This window comes from Phyllobates terribilis, unplaced genomic scaffold (assembly GCF_046119375.1).
Source record: "Phyllobates terribilis strain yellow unplaced genomic scaffold, ASM4611937v1 Scaffold_1__5_contigs__length_1240528914, whole genome shotgun sequence".
NCBI lineage: Eukaryota > Metazoa > Chordata > Amphibia > Anura > Dendrobatidae > Phyllobates > Phyllobates terribilis.
In genome coordinates this window covers 589,673,505-589,688,360 of record NW_027362761.1, presented here as the reverse complement: position 1 = coordinate 589,688,360, position 14,856 = coordinate 589,673,505, and the positions used below count along the sequence as shown (strand labels likewise).

The 14,856-nt window shown below is 46.2% G+C and overlaps 1 protein-coding gene and 2 non-coding genes across 3 annotated transcripts; all 3 read left to right on the top strand.

Moving 5' to 3' along the window:
• Positions 1–9,908: 9,908 nt before the first annotated feature.
• On the top strand, positions 9,909–13,872 carry RPL37 (ribosomal protein L37). Its single transcript, XM_073682047.1, has 4 exons — positions 9,909–10,067; positions 11,262–11,397; positions 11,898–11,982; positions 13,756–13,872. The coding sequence occupies exons 1-4, from the start codon at positions 10,065–10,067 to the stop codon at positions 13,823–13,825; spliced, it is 294 nt and encodes a 97-aa protein (XP_073538148.1). The 5' UTR covers positions 9,909–10,064; the 3' UTR covers positions 13,826–13,872.
• LOC141175188 (small nucleolar RNA SNORD72) lies at positions 11,118–11,194 on the top strand. The gene has a single exon (XR_012253020.1). It is a non-coding gene; the product is annotated as a small nucleolar RNA SNORD72 (small nucleolar RNA).
• Positions 13,603–13,679, top strand: LOC141175199 (small nucleolar RNA SNORD72). The gene has a single exon (XR_012253021.1). It is a non-coding gene; the product is annotated as a small nucleolar RNA SNORD72 (small nucleolar RNA).
• Positions 13,873–14,856: the final 984 nt, after the last annotated feature.

The window sequence follows — 14,856 nt, the reverse complement described above, 5'->3', positions numbered from 1 at the left end:
ACTTGGATTTGGCGGTTAGTAGGTCGTTAGTGACTTTAGTCAGGGCAGTTTCAGTGGAGTGGTGCGGTCGGAAGCCTGCGGTCGAAGAGGGAGCAGGAGGAGAGGTGGGAGGACAGTTCAAGGTGGACGTGTTGTTCCAGTAATTTTGAGGCGTAGGGGAAAAGTGATATGGGGCGGTAGCTAGTCAGAGAGGAAGGGTCAAGGGAGGGCTTTTTGAGGATGGGTGTGATTGAGGCATGTTTGAAACATGAGGAAAAGACGCGGGTTGTTAGTGACAGGTTGAAGAGGTGGGTTAGGGTTGGGATGAAGACTGTGGTAAGGTTAGGGATGAGGTGGGACGGGATTGGGTCAAGTTCGCAGGTGGAGAGGTGTGATTTGGAGAGTAAAGAGGAAACTTGATGTTCTGTAATGGTGGAGAAGGTGGTTTTGGAGGAGGAAGGTTGAGTAGATAGGAGGGGCTGTGGGAACTTTAGGCAAAAGCCTTGTCTGATAGTGTCAATCTTCTGCTTGAGCTGAGAGGAGAGGGAGGAGGTGCTGGGGGATGGAGGAGAGAATTAAAAGTGTTGAATAGCTGTTTGGGGTTGTGAGACAGAGAGGATATGAGAGATGAGAAGTAGGTTTATTTTGCTGCTGTGAGTGTGGACTTGAAGGTAGTGAGGGATTGTTTGATTGCGATGAAGTGCTCATTGGAGTGGGATCTTTTTCATCTCTGCTCAGCAACCCTGGAGGCCCTTCGCAGGTCTTTAGTCAGGTTGGTGTGCCAGGGTTGCCTATTGAGTGTGCGAACTTTGGTATGTGTCAGAGGGGCGACCAAATCAAGAGCTGTAGCTGTTGTGGTGTTATATAAAGCGGCAGCAACATCTGCATCGTGTAAGGAACCAATGTCTGTGAGAGGGTGTTGGAGGCCAAAAGGTACAATATATATATAGAAATGACTGAACTCTGTATTGGATTTATGAGTGCTGGATATTTCCAGGACTCTATCAAGAGGAACTAGATACAGGGTTGTGAGACCAGAAGGCCGGTGTTCTTTGTGGGACATCCTTTGTTTTAGTGATAAAGTAAAGGTTGCATCTACATAGGGATTGAGTATGGGCCCTCCAGCCTCTTGGATGATACAGGTACGCACACCTTCTGTGGTGATCTTGAATGCAGATCCTGTTTGTCACCTATTGTACTCTACATATGTACACTGCCCCTGTGGATTTGGATTATATACCATCACACCTGAGGTAGACATCCTGTCTCTGGCCTATACAATGCTTGTGGTGTTTGTTCTTGTGATGGACATATTGGAGCCAGCCCAAATGGAGTTGAACCTGCCCTACACAAGGACTTTGTTCCAAAATATGAGGGTGCCATCTGCAGAAAGGTGGTGACCAATGCAGCCAATGACAATGTTCATACTACCGGAAGATGAGTTATGGGGTGTATGTGGGTGTGAAATCTTTAGTATAAATGAAGTAGAGTCAAAACTCTCTCACCGGCACCTTCCTGCTGCAAAGTGAAATTATTTAAACACCCAGGCCAGGGTGTCAGATAGAGTAGGAAGAAGGAGGTGGCCGCTGGGTCCTAGAGTGAGACAGCTAAGAAGGTGTCTGTAATGCCAAAAGAAGAGATTGTAGCATCGGCGTCTCTGCCCCCTGCCAGGCAGAGACGCCGTCCCTCTCACCGCCGCGCTCCCCACCCGGCGTCCTCCAGCGCTCCTCTTCGTGCTGCTGCCGGCGCACGCAGCTTCCCGGGCACTGTGTTTAGGGCGCGCGCGCTCCCTCCCTCTTAAAGGGGCCGCGCGCGCCGTCCTAAGGAGTCCCCGGCCAATTGCCGGAGGTCCTCCCATATATAAGGCACCTCCTCCAAAATGGAGGTGCCCGAGCAATAGTTGTTGCATAGTGTACTTACCTCTGCTTCAGCCCTCAGGTCTCGCTGCTAGCCTGACTACTAGTCCTGCCCGCCAGCCTGACTACCAGTCCAGTCCGCCAGCCTGACTACTCTCCAGCTCGACAGTCTGTCTTCCGTTCAGTCCGCCAGTCTGTCTATGGGCTCTGCCCTCCTGCTTGCTACCTGTCAGCCTACCTGGAGGCTCCTGCCCGTCACTTGCCGTGACAACCTGTCAGCCTACCTAGAGGCTCCTGTCTGTCACTTGCCGTGACCACCTGACAGCCTACCTAGAGGCTCCTGCCCGTCACTTGCCGTGACCACCTGACAGCCTACCTAGAGGCTCCTGCCCGTCACTTGCCGTGACCACCTGACAGCCTACCTAGAGGCTCCTGCCCGTCACTTGCCGTGACCACCTGACAGCCTACCTAGAGGCTCCTGCCTGTCACTTGCCGTGACCACCTGACAGCCTACCTAGAGGCTCCTGCCTGTCACTTGCCGTGACCACCTGACAGCCTACCTAGAGGCTCCTGCCTGTCACCTGCCGTGACCACCTGACAGCCTACCTAGAGGCTCCCGCCTGTCGCCTGCCGTGTCTGCCAGTCCATCTACCCGGATCACTCGTCAGCCTGCCTGCTGTGCCCATCAGCAATACCGGTCAGTCCCTGCCATCTGTACCGTGGGAGTCACCTGCTCCCTTACAAGGTCGTCCCCAGAGTAGCACCTGGTCCCTCTGCTCGGTCCCTCCCTGGTCACGGAGTCGATTGAGCCGCCGTACGACCTTGGTCGCTCCGAGTTGATACCTAGTAAAGCCCATCTGGATCTCTCCTTGCACCGCAGCACAGAGGTTCCACCACCTGCATCCGTAACAGAGATCTCCTGCAACCAACTGCAGGGCGACTGTCTGTCACATCTGACACACCCGTGACATCAGGATAAGTAATGTAATGTACAGTATGTACACAGTGACTGCACCAGCAGAATAGTGAGTGCAGCTCTGGGGTATAATACAGGATGTAACTCAGGATCAGTAATGTAATGTATGTACACAGTGACTGTACCAGCAGAATAGTGAGTGCAGCTCTGGAGTATAATACAGGATGTAACTCAGGATCAGTAATGTAATGTATGTACACAGTGACTGCACCAGCAGAATAGTGAGTGCAGCTCTGGAGTATAATACAGGATGTAACTCAGGATCAGTAATGTATGTACACAGTGACTGCACCAGCAGAATAGTGAGTGCAGCTCTGGGGTATAATACAGGATGTAACTCAGGATCAGTAATGTAATGTATGTACATAGTGACTGCACCAGCAGAATAGTGAGTGCAGCTCTGGAGTATAATACAGGATGTAACTCAGGATCAGTAATGTAATGTATGTACACAGTGACTGCACCAGCAGAATAGTGAGTGCAGCTCTGGAGTATAATACAGGATGTAACTCAGGATCAGTACAGGATCAGTAATGTAATGTATGTACACAGTGACTGCACCAGCAGAATAGTGAGTGCAGCTCTGGAGTATGATGCAGGAGGTAACTCAGGATCAGTAATGTAATGTATGTACACAGTGACTGCACCAGCAGAATAGTGAGTGCAGCTCTGGAGTATAATACAGCATGTAACTCGGGATCAGTAATGTAATGTATGTACACAGTGACTGCACCAGCAGAATAGTGAGTGCAGCTCTGGAGTATAATACAGGAGGTAACTCGGGATCAGTAATGTAATGTATGTACACAGTGACTGCACCAGCAGAATAGTGAGTGCAGCTCTGGAGTATAATACAGGATGTAACTCAGGATCAGCAATGTAATGTATGTACACAGTGACTGCACCAGCAGAATAGTGAGTGCAGCTCTGGAGTATAATACAGGATGTAACTCAGGATCAGTAATGTAATGTATGTGCACAGTGACTGCACCAGCAGAATAGTGAGTGCAGCTCTGGAGTATAATACAGGATGTAACTCAGGATCAGTAATGTAATGTATGTACACAGTGACTCCACCAGCAGAATAGTGAGTGCAGCTCTGGAGCATAATACAGGATGTAACTCAGGATCAGTAATGTAATGTATGTACACAGTGACTCCACCAGCAGAATAGTGAGTGCAGCTCTGGAGTATAATACAGGATGCAACTCAGGATCAGTAATGTAATGTATGTACACAGTGACTGCACCAGCAGAATAGTGAGTGCAGCTCTGGAGTATAATACAGGATGTAACTCAGGATCAGTAATGTAATGTATGCACACAGTGACTCCACCAGCAGAATAGTGAGTGCAGCTCTGGAGCATAATACAGGATGTAACTCAGGATCAGTAATGTAATGTATGTACACAGTGACTGCACCAGCAGAATAGTGAGCGCAGCTCTGGAGTATAATACAGGATGTAACTCAGGATCAGTAATGTAATGTATGTACAGAGTGACTGTACTAGCAGAATAGTGAGTGCAGCTCTGGAGTATAATTCAGGATGTAACTCAGGATCAGTACAGGATCAGTAATGTAATCTATGTACACAGTGACTGCACCAGCAGAATAGTGAGTGCAGCTCTGGAGTATAATACAGGAGGTAACTCAGGATCAGTAATGTAATGTATGCACACAGTGACTGCACCAGCAGAATAGTGAGTGCAGCTCTGGAGTATAATACAGGAGGTAACTCAGGATCAGTAATGTAATGTATGTACACAGTGACTGCACCAGCAGAACAGTGAGTGCAGCTCTGGAGTATAATACAGGAGGTAACTCAGGATCAGTAATGTAATGTATGCACACAGTGACTGCACCAGCGGAATAGTGAGTGCAGCTCTGGAGTATAATACAGGATGTAACTCAGGATCAGTAATGTAATGTATGTACACAGTGACTGCACCAGCAGAATAGTGAGTGCAGCTCTGGAGTATAATACAGGATGTAACTCAGGATCAGTAATGTAATGTATGTACACAGTGACTGCACCAGCGGAATAGTGAGTGCAGCTCTGGAGTATAATACAGGATGTAACTCAGGATCAGTACAGGATCAGTAATGTAATGTATGTACACAGTGACTGCACCAGCGGAATAGTGAGTGCAGCTCTGGAGTATAATACAGGATGTAACTCAGGATCAGTAATGTAATGTATGTACACAGTGACTGCACCAGCAGAATAGTGAGTGCAGCTCTGGAGTATAATACAGGATGTAAGCTGCGTTTTACAATATCGGCAAAAGCTCTGATATTTCAGAAATCCCGTGCACCTGCCTGTTGTTTTTTTTCCTGACTGAATTTGAAAACAGCAGCGTGTTTTACATTTGCAGTGTGTCAGTTCTTTCAGTCTTTTTGCAGCATTTTTGGTGAGTAAAACTAAATTTATTACACATGTACTGTAGACAAAGCATGCATGTAATTTGCACCCAAAAACCATTCCAAAATCGCAGCGAAAAGAATACAAAACGGGCATTTTGAAAGCAGAATTTTTACTTCCATATGAGCAGGTTGTGCCTGCAGGAAAAAAAACAACAAAAAAAAACGCTCCATGTGAACAAATCCAAATACGGGATGTAGCTCAGAGCTAGTACAAGTATTATCGCACGTTCACATATATTTAAGCCAAAACCAGGAGTGGGTGATAAATGCAGAAGTGGTGACGTGTTTCTAATGCAGCTTTCCACTTTGATGATACAACTTCTTGGCTCCTGGATCCTAAAACACGGCTCACCGGTTTCTCACGGTGTCCAGAGGTTAATAGCCAGAAATGAAGCTGCAGTTGTTTTTGGCCGCACGTCTTTGTGACCTTTGTTCAAGTTTTGTGTCTCAGTCGGAGTAAAGAACTTATCTGGTTGAGCAAAACCAGTTTTAAATATCGTTTTACAGAACTGAGAGTAAATAGATGAGATTTCTCCAGTTCTCAGAGGACCTCACATAGATTCCTATGGACACCATGTAATACTTCAGTTCTCCTGCGGAGGCGCTGCAGGAAAATCAAACACTTGCTGCTGATTCTTCCACACATATCGTTAGATTATTATCAGGAGACCTTCTTGTTCTTCACTCTTTTTTGGTACTTTACAGTTTTTTTTTATCTACTTATTTATGTTCTATTTATATTAAAGTCAAAAATGTTAACATCTGTAAAACTTATCCAATGGAGCTGTGTGAGGTCTCTTTATTTGTGTGGCGAGTTGTCCTTTTTATGGTATCATCTTGGGGTACATACAGTGGTGGCCAAAAGTATTGGCACCCCTGCAATTCTGTCAGATAATACTCAGTTTCTTCCTGAAAATGATTGCAATCACAAATTCTTTGGTATTATTATCTTCATTTAATTTGTCTTCAATGAAAAAACACAAAAAGAATTGTCCTAAAGCCAAATTGGATATAATTCCCCACCAAACCTAAAAAAGGGGGTGGACAAAGGTATTGGCACCCTTTGAAAAATCATGTCATGCTTCTCTAATTGGTGTAATTAACAGCACCTGTAACTTATCTGTGGCACCTAACAGGTGTTGGCAATAACTAAATCACACTTGCAGCCAGTTAACATGGATTAAAGTTGACTCAACCTCTGTCCTGTGTCCTTGTGTGTACCATATTGAGCATGGAGAAAAGAAAGAAGACCAAAGAACTGTCTGAGGACTTGAGAAACCAAATTGTGAGGAAGCATGAGCAATCTCAAGGCTACAAGTCCATCTCCAAAGACCTGAATGTTCCTGTGTCTTCCGTGCGCAGTGTCATCAAGAAGTGTAAAGCCCATGGCACTGTGGCTAACCTCCCTAGATGTGGACGGAAAAGAAAAATTGACGAGAGATTTCAACGCAAGATTGTGCGGATGGTGGATAAAGAACCTCGACTAACATCCAAACAAGTTCAAGCTGCCTTTCAGTCTGAGGGTACAACAGTGTCAACCCGTACTATCCGTCGACGTCTGAATGAAAAGGGACTGTATGGTAGGATACCCAGGAAGACCCCACTTCTTACCCCGAGACATAAAAAAGCCAGGCTGGAGTTTGCTAAAACTTACCTGAGAATGCCTAAAACGTTTTGGAAGAATGTTCTCTGGTCAGATGAGACAAAAGTAGAGCTTTTTGGGAAAAATCATCAACATAGAGTGTACAGGAAAAAAAAGAGGCATTCAAAGAAAAGAACACGGTCCCTACAGTCAAACATGGTGGAGGTTACCTGATGTTTTGGGGTTGCTTTGCTGCCTCTGGCACTGGACTGCTTGACCGTGTGCATGGCATTATGAAGTCTGAAGACTACCAACAAATTTAGCAGCATAATGTAGGGCCCAGTGTGAGCAAGCTGGGTCTCCCTCAGAGGTCATGGGTCTTCCAGCAGGACAATGACCCAAAACACACTTCCAAAAGCACTATAAAATGGTTTGAGAGAAAGCACTGGAGACTTCTAAGGTGACCAGCAATGAGTCCAGACCTAAATCCCATAGAACACCTGTGGGGAGATCTCAAAATGGCAGTTTGGAGAAGGCACCCTTCAAATATCAGGGACCTGCAGCAGTTTGCCAAAGAAGAATGGTCTACAATTCCAACAGAGCATTGTAAGAAACTCATTGATGGTTACCGGAAGCGGTTGTTCGCAGTTATTTTGGCTAAAGGTTGTGCAACCAAGTATTAGGCTGAGGGTGCCAATACTTTTGTCTGGCCCATTTTTGGAGTTTTGTGTGAAATGATCAATGATTTGATTTTTGCTTCATTCTCTTTTGTGTTTTTTCCTTGCAAGCAAATTAAATGAAGAATAAATGAAGAATTAAATACCAAATTAATGAATTTAATGATTAATTAATTAATTTAATGATTAAATGAAGAATAATACCAAAGAATTTGTGATTGCAATCATTTTCAGGAAGAAACTGAGTATTATCTGACAGAATTGCAGGGGTGCCAATACTTTTGGCCACCACTGTATGACATTTTGATCGCTTTTCCTTGCACTTTTTGGGGGGGGAAGCTCGGCGACTGTAGAATGGTAAATCTAGAATTATGAGACTTTTTTTTCGCTCACGGTGTTTATTAAATAATTGTATATTTTAATAGATCAGACTTTTTAGGACGCAGTAATATGAAATATGTATCTTAATATATTTTATATCAAAATATAAAAATATGTTTGTTTTTTTTCATTGCTTTATTTTGTGGTGATTGAAACTGTTATGTTTTTATAATTTTTGTAATATGTTTTAAAACTTTTTCTATTACTTTTTTCCGCCACCCGCACCAGACATGCGTCTGCTGGAAACAGTGGGACGCTGCGCTTCTTTTTTTTCTGGCGGTCCGATAGACAATCGAGCCGTCATGAGCATGCTCAGAGCATACAGTACAGTGGATCCTTGCAGAACCTAATCCCGGGATCTACGAGATCCCTGTTCTAGGGATCACTCTTGTTCCTAGTGGTTGGACCCCCAGAAATCAGTACATAATCCCCTATATTGCATGTCTATATATCTTTATTATATATAATCCTCCATACCCATAATTATAGACGCCCTTATAACCTGGTTGCATGCATTCGCTTTGTTACAGTGCCCTCTGTTGGTTGATTTCATACTTACTCAAGAACTGATCAGCAGAAATCATTCATTGCTGGTCCCAGCGGTTGGAATCCAACTGATCAGTAAGTTATCACCTTAGAAAAACATTCTATGAAGTCACCTGACCGCTGCAGCCGATCAAAGCCCGCATTGATCCCATGGCTGGTGAATGGTGACATCATCACTTCAGATCCGGTGCAGAGGACCGAGCGGCCGACACTGGATCGCGGAGCATGACCGGGGGTGAGTAGGATTTATTTCACTGTTTTTAGTGTTGGCCGCGGACAACCCCTTTAAAGAAATTTTTTTTTTTTTAGTACTAATATTTGTTCTTTTTTTTTATTTTTTGGGTCATTTTTGCATTTGTTACTTTGGGTATTAGAATCAGTGTCAGGATCTTTGTTGTACTGGAGTTTGCAAATTGCGGTCACGGTGCATTTTTTGCGACAATTTTGGTAAAATTGCCGCGTTTTTTTAGTGATTTTTGAGAATTGAAAAAAGAAAAAAAACACATGACGGCAACATGTGAACACAGCCTAAGTATGCCATTGCCCTGACACTGTGACTGCTGGCGCTCGGCAGCATAAATCTCCCCAGTCCCTAGCTTCTCCTACGGGGTTCTGTCGTGCAACGTCAGGGCAATGTAGGGGTGGCTGTGTCCCTCTGGGTTTGTGACTATAGTGTCAGGATATAGGATCAGGCTGCGTTTTTTGGCTTTTTTTTATTTTAATTTTTTTGCTGCAATCGCCATAAAATCACAGCATTTTTTTCAATTTTTTTTATATAGCCCCCCCAAAAAAATTAAAAAAAAAACACTTAAACTCTATAAAAGGAGAAAAAAAATCTCAGCACCAGAATTGCCGATTTGCGTCCAAAAATTGTGATAAAATGCGATTAAAATGTCATCCTTCCAAAAAATGCCCGTACCCAGCACTGTCAATAGACAGCACGGCTCAGTGCACAAAAGGCAAGTCCTGACACTGGCGCAATAACAAAAATAATAATAATAAAAAAAATACTGTTCTCCGAAAATGGTGAATTTACAAAGTTCCGATTTATTTTCTAAATAATAAAACCTTAAAAAAAAAAACCTATACAAGTTGAAAATCACCGGAATGGTGCTGACCTGCAGAATCATGTTACGTTGCCTTGGAGACCGACCACCGCTGCTGTCTAGGTTGTTAGTGCTGCGTTGAAGTTGGCCAGGATACGGAGGTAACCGCGCACTCCAACAATCATTGCCAGCTTTAAAACAGTGTTTCTAGGCTCTATAAAAAAAAGAGCTTGTAAGCACTGGGCGTGTTTTGCTGTCTAGTATCGGTGGTCAGTCTCCATGGCAACGAACTGTAGACAAAAGTGTTAATATATTAAGAACGACTGAAAATTTTAACAAGCAGTAAATTGGTAAATTGTTTGTATTTAGAAGCTCTATCCGGCAATCTCCATCAGCGAAGAGATGAAGGAAATAACATTGTGTTTCTCAGGTATTACTTCTGAGGGATGCTTGGTAATTTTGCCCTTATCAAAGATGGCGCGGAGTGAAGACGTCATGTGACGTCACATCCGCAGCGCTGGCCCGGAAGTACTTGCTGGTGATATAGCGGAAGTCTTTCCCTAGTTCCGGTCTCTATCGTATCGGCCGCTGGGGAAGATGGTGAGTGTCATGGTGTCTCGGCCGCGGAATCCGCCGGCATCTACCGCCATCCTGTCATGTCCGGGCGTCCTGCAGCCGGTGGTGGGGAGGGATGGCGGCGGCTGAGCGGGGAGTCCCGTTATTGATGCGGGGACTGGGGCTGATGGCGGCTTCATGGCCGGATTGTGCGGAGGCCCCGGAGCCGCTGTGTCCTGGTGCAGCTGCGGCTCCTGCTGTGGACTCTGCCGCATCAGCTCAGAGCCATGATGATGGCTGCACGATATACTCCAGCCCTCCGCCATGTGTAACACTCACACGGGCCTGTGCATATTTGTGGGGTGCCCCCCAGAGGCTGGGCCTGTGTGTATGTGTGTGGGGTGCCCCCCGGGGGCCGGGCCTGTGTGTATGTGTGTGGGGTGCCCCCCGGGGGCCGGGCCTGTGTGTGTATGTGTGTGGGGTGCCCCCCGGGGGCCGGGCCTGTGTGTGTGTATGTGTGTGGGGTGCCCCCCGGGGGCCGGGCCTGTGTGTGTGTGTGTGTATGTGTGTGGGGTGCCCCCCGGGGGCCGGGCCTGTGTGTGTGTGGGGTGCCCCCCGGGGGCCGGGCCTGTGTGTGTGTGGGGTGCCCCCCGGGGGCCGGGCCTGTGTGTGTGGGGTGCCCCCCGGGGGCCGGGCCTGTGTGTGTGTATGTGTGTGGGGTGCCCCCCGGGGGCCGGGCCTGTGTGTGTGTATGTGTGTGGGGTGCCCCCCGGGGGCCGGGCCTGTGTGTGTGTGGGGTGCCCCCCGGGGGCCGGGCCTGTATGTGTGTGGGGTGCCCCTCGGGGGCCGGGCCTGTGCGCGTGTGGGGTGCCCCCCGGGGGCCGGGCCTGTGTGTGTGTATGTGTGTGGGGTGCCCCCCGGGGGCCGGGCCTGTATGTGTGGGGTGCCCCTGTGCCTTGGGGTCCTCTGGTTCTGGCAGTTGGTTAGTGAGAGGTTTTTGGTCAGACTTCCAGATATAACCCGGATTCTTTCTATTCGCTGATCGGGGAGACATTTGCGTTTCCATGCTCCCGTCCGGCGTCCGTCCATCTTGTGCATTTATCTGTGATGTTCTATCATAAATGTCTGAACATATGACATCCAGTGATTTCGCTTTGTTACTGAGATAAATGCTGCTCTCGTGCAGTCGCTTGTTTTCTCTGGTTTCAGCCATCTTACAATTTATTTTTATTTCCTTAGACGAAGGGAACATCGTCATTCGGAAAGCGCCGCAATAAGACGCACACTCTGTGCCGTCGCTGCGGCTCCAAGGCCTACCATCTCCAGAAGTCCACCTGTGGAAAGTGCGGATACCCAGCCAAGCGCAAGAGAAAGTGTAAGTGCCCCCCTCCCTCCCTGCTGATCCTGGGCTGGTCTTAGGTGCAGCTGTAAGTCCAAGTCATATGTCCAAACTATGCACTCCTTAATTTCAGGATGTGTTCGGACTTTTAGCGCCACATGATTGTTTGGCGGACGTGTGATGCCAAAAGTAAGAAGAAGTCAAATATTATGTTCGTAGAAGTAAAGTTTAGGAAATCCCTTTGAATCGGCTGATAAGAGTAGGGGGATGTTAGGAACATGGCTTTTGTTGCAGGACAGTTCCTCGTTAATGTACTAAACTCCCGTTTGCTCCTTATTTGTGAGGATGAGGAGGGTGGACTCCGCTGTGACCGCGATGATAAATTTGAGGTGCTAGTAAAGTTCCCTTCTAGTTGGTTGCAGATGAGGGTCCGGTCCTTTGTCCTGCCGCTTTATACCAGCTGTCACATCTCTTGCACAAATAGTATTCCATGATCTTTTCTCCTCTTTCATTAATTTTTTTTTTTTTTTTTATAGACAACTGGAGTGCCAAGGCGAAGAGACGCAACACCACCGGCACCGGCCGCATGCGACATCTGAAAGTTGTGAACCGCAGATTTAAGTGAGTCTATGAGCAAAGCGCGTGCGCAGAAGGACCGCCATGTCCTCTGCTATTGTCTTATTCCTAGGGTCTCCACTTTGGATACTTGGAGATAAGGACCTGTAGATTACCCGGGAGATGTGTCCATTGGTAGTGAGAGCATGAGCCTGGTGTAGATAAAACCAGGGACATAACCTGTGCCCACTGACACTGATTGGTCTTTTATGTCCTAATGCAAAACTTGGTGGAGTGAAATTTTACATTTGCTGCGGATTTCACTCTTCCAATGCAAACGTTAAAATGCGCTGAATTCCACACGCAGAACTGACGTGAACACAGACCTAAGAATCCGCACCGTCGTTGATGTGTGTGTGCAGAAATCCTCTACAAATTACTTATTAAGCTGTGGATTTCCTGCACACAAATCTGCATAGAAAATCCACCACGTGTGAAGTTGACATTTGGGAACACGATGGACATTTTTATTCTTGCAAAATTTTTGAACGAAGTGCGGTTGCGAACCATCAGATCACCGACCCAGGGGAAATGACGCTGAATTTGCTGCTGTGCTGATTCTTGGGAAACCATTAGTGGCGATACTATGCACTTCAGGGAATATCCGTGCCCACACTATTTCTGATCAGCCACACGTCACGGAGCTCGTTGCCTGTACTGGCCAGTAACTGCAGGGGATCTGTCATGTTAAAGGGATCAGCCCGGCTTCTTATCTCCTCTCAATGTTAAAGGGGTCGTCTCATGTTCTTTAATGCTTAGAGCTTGTAAAAACAAAGCGCTGTGATTGCACGTCCCCTCTGATCTCATGAATGGAGGGGTAATTGTACAGTACATCAGCAGTCTATCCGCAGAGGGTGACCATGGATTTAACTACCATCATTTATAATGCTGCTCTTGTGCACCTCCCTCCACTGAAACGTCCTATTGCCCTGATAAATTACCTGTTTGCCACCACTATAAGGCTTTGTGCACACGTTCAGTATTTGCAGCAGAACAATCTATTGCAAATACTGTTGTATCGGCAGGAAAACACTGCGTAAAAATACCTGTTTTTTTAATGCGGTATTTTGTGTTTTTTTTCCCTAAGAAAGAATTGACAAGCGGCAGATCTGAAACGTCTTCAAATCTGCAAGAAAAGTATAATCCGCGTGTGCAGGAGACCTCAGGGATCTCACATTGCTGGGGTTATAAGATGATGCGTTTTTGTTATAATTTTTTTTTTTTTTTTTGTAGGGGAAAAACACGTGTGCACTTTTTTTTTTTCTTTCTGTCATTGAAACTTTAATATGCAGTGATATTGGACACACACCAGACCTCCGCGGGGATTGTGCCATTGTAAATCTGCACTTTTTAGTGAACTGATATCAGCGCCGCTCACTTCCGTATCTGCTGACGAGCCCGGGGAAGACTTTGAGTCTGTAGGTCACAGTCAGGACCTACGTAGATGATTTACAGGTCGCTGCAGAGACATCTGTGCACTCACTGCCCGGTGCGGAAGCAACTGGCACCAGATCTGCAGTGATAGTCTATTCTGACTGATAGACGGGGGGTCCTGAGCCAGGCACCCCCTCTAGATTAGCCATATGGATGCCGGTTCTTCTCGGTGTCTGTGCTCCCCTTTTGTATTGCTTATCTATGATGTTTCACAATAAATGTCTGAACATATGACATCTAATGATTATCCATTACACCTGAGATAAGCGGCTCCACGCCTCCGCTCCTCATCCGTCTGTGACTTTTCCTCTGATCTTTTTTTTTTTTTTTTTCCTTCCTTTACAGAAATGGATTCCGTGAAGGCACAACACCCAAACCCAAGAGGGCCGCAGTGGCGGCTTCAAGCTCATCCTAAGGACAGATCTTTGTTAAAATAAATGTGGCGAAAAAGAAAGTATCTGACCCCCTTCTGTGTAGCTGTGGTTTGTGTATTAGAAGTTTCCTGACACTTTGGTCGCTCTCTGGTTTTTCTGTCTTCTCACAGTAGATCCTCAGCTATGAATCTAATGGAAGTTTTATTTCTGGGCAGTGAATAAAACTCCCATTCACGGCTGGCTGCGGGGGCATTAAGGTATGGGTGTCATAAGCAGTTCAGAGGCTTCACATCGGTGACATTTAGGGTCTAAGAAGCTGCTGGCAGGTTCCCTTGAAAGAGGATTTCACATATTGATGCAACAAGACTAATGTGAAGATTTCAAAGCAAGTGCTCTCTGGCAAAAGTGCAGGCAATGGTGCAAAATTAATTAGTGATGGTAATGGTCGTCCTAGGGAGGAAGACTAAATACTGGTGCCGCACACAGGGGTAGATTGGGTTTTACTGTAGAGACTGCAAACATTTTTATTTTACATAATTTAAAGGTTTTCTCTATGAAAATAAGAAATCCATGCTTACTTTCCACGCCAGCCCGTCAGTCTCTGTTGCTTCCCGATAGTTTTTGTTGAGACCACTGCAGCCAATCGCTGATCTTCGCTGCAAGCTGTGGTGGTTGCCTGCTGTACTTTTGAAGTCACCAAAGACTGAACGGGTTAGAGACAGCTGTATTTTTCCGGAAAAAAAATGCGAAGCCCCTTCAAATAGTGTATGTTCAGGCTAATAAGAGAATAGCGATGGGCAAATCAAAGAAGTCACTGGACAAGGTCTTCAGATCAAGTAACATTTCACTGGCGATGAAGACGCGGCTCGTACATAGTTTGGTTTTTTTATGTGGTAACATGGATGTGAAACCTGGACGATAAAGAAACGAGACAGAAGAAGAATAGACGCCTTCGAAATGTGGTGCTGGAGAAGCATGATATCAATACCATGGATGGCAAGAAGAAGAAATCCAACCAGAAGCCAGGATCACCAAGCTCCAACTTGCCTACTTTGGGACATATATGAAGAGA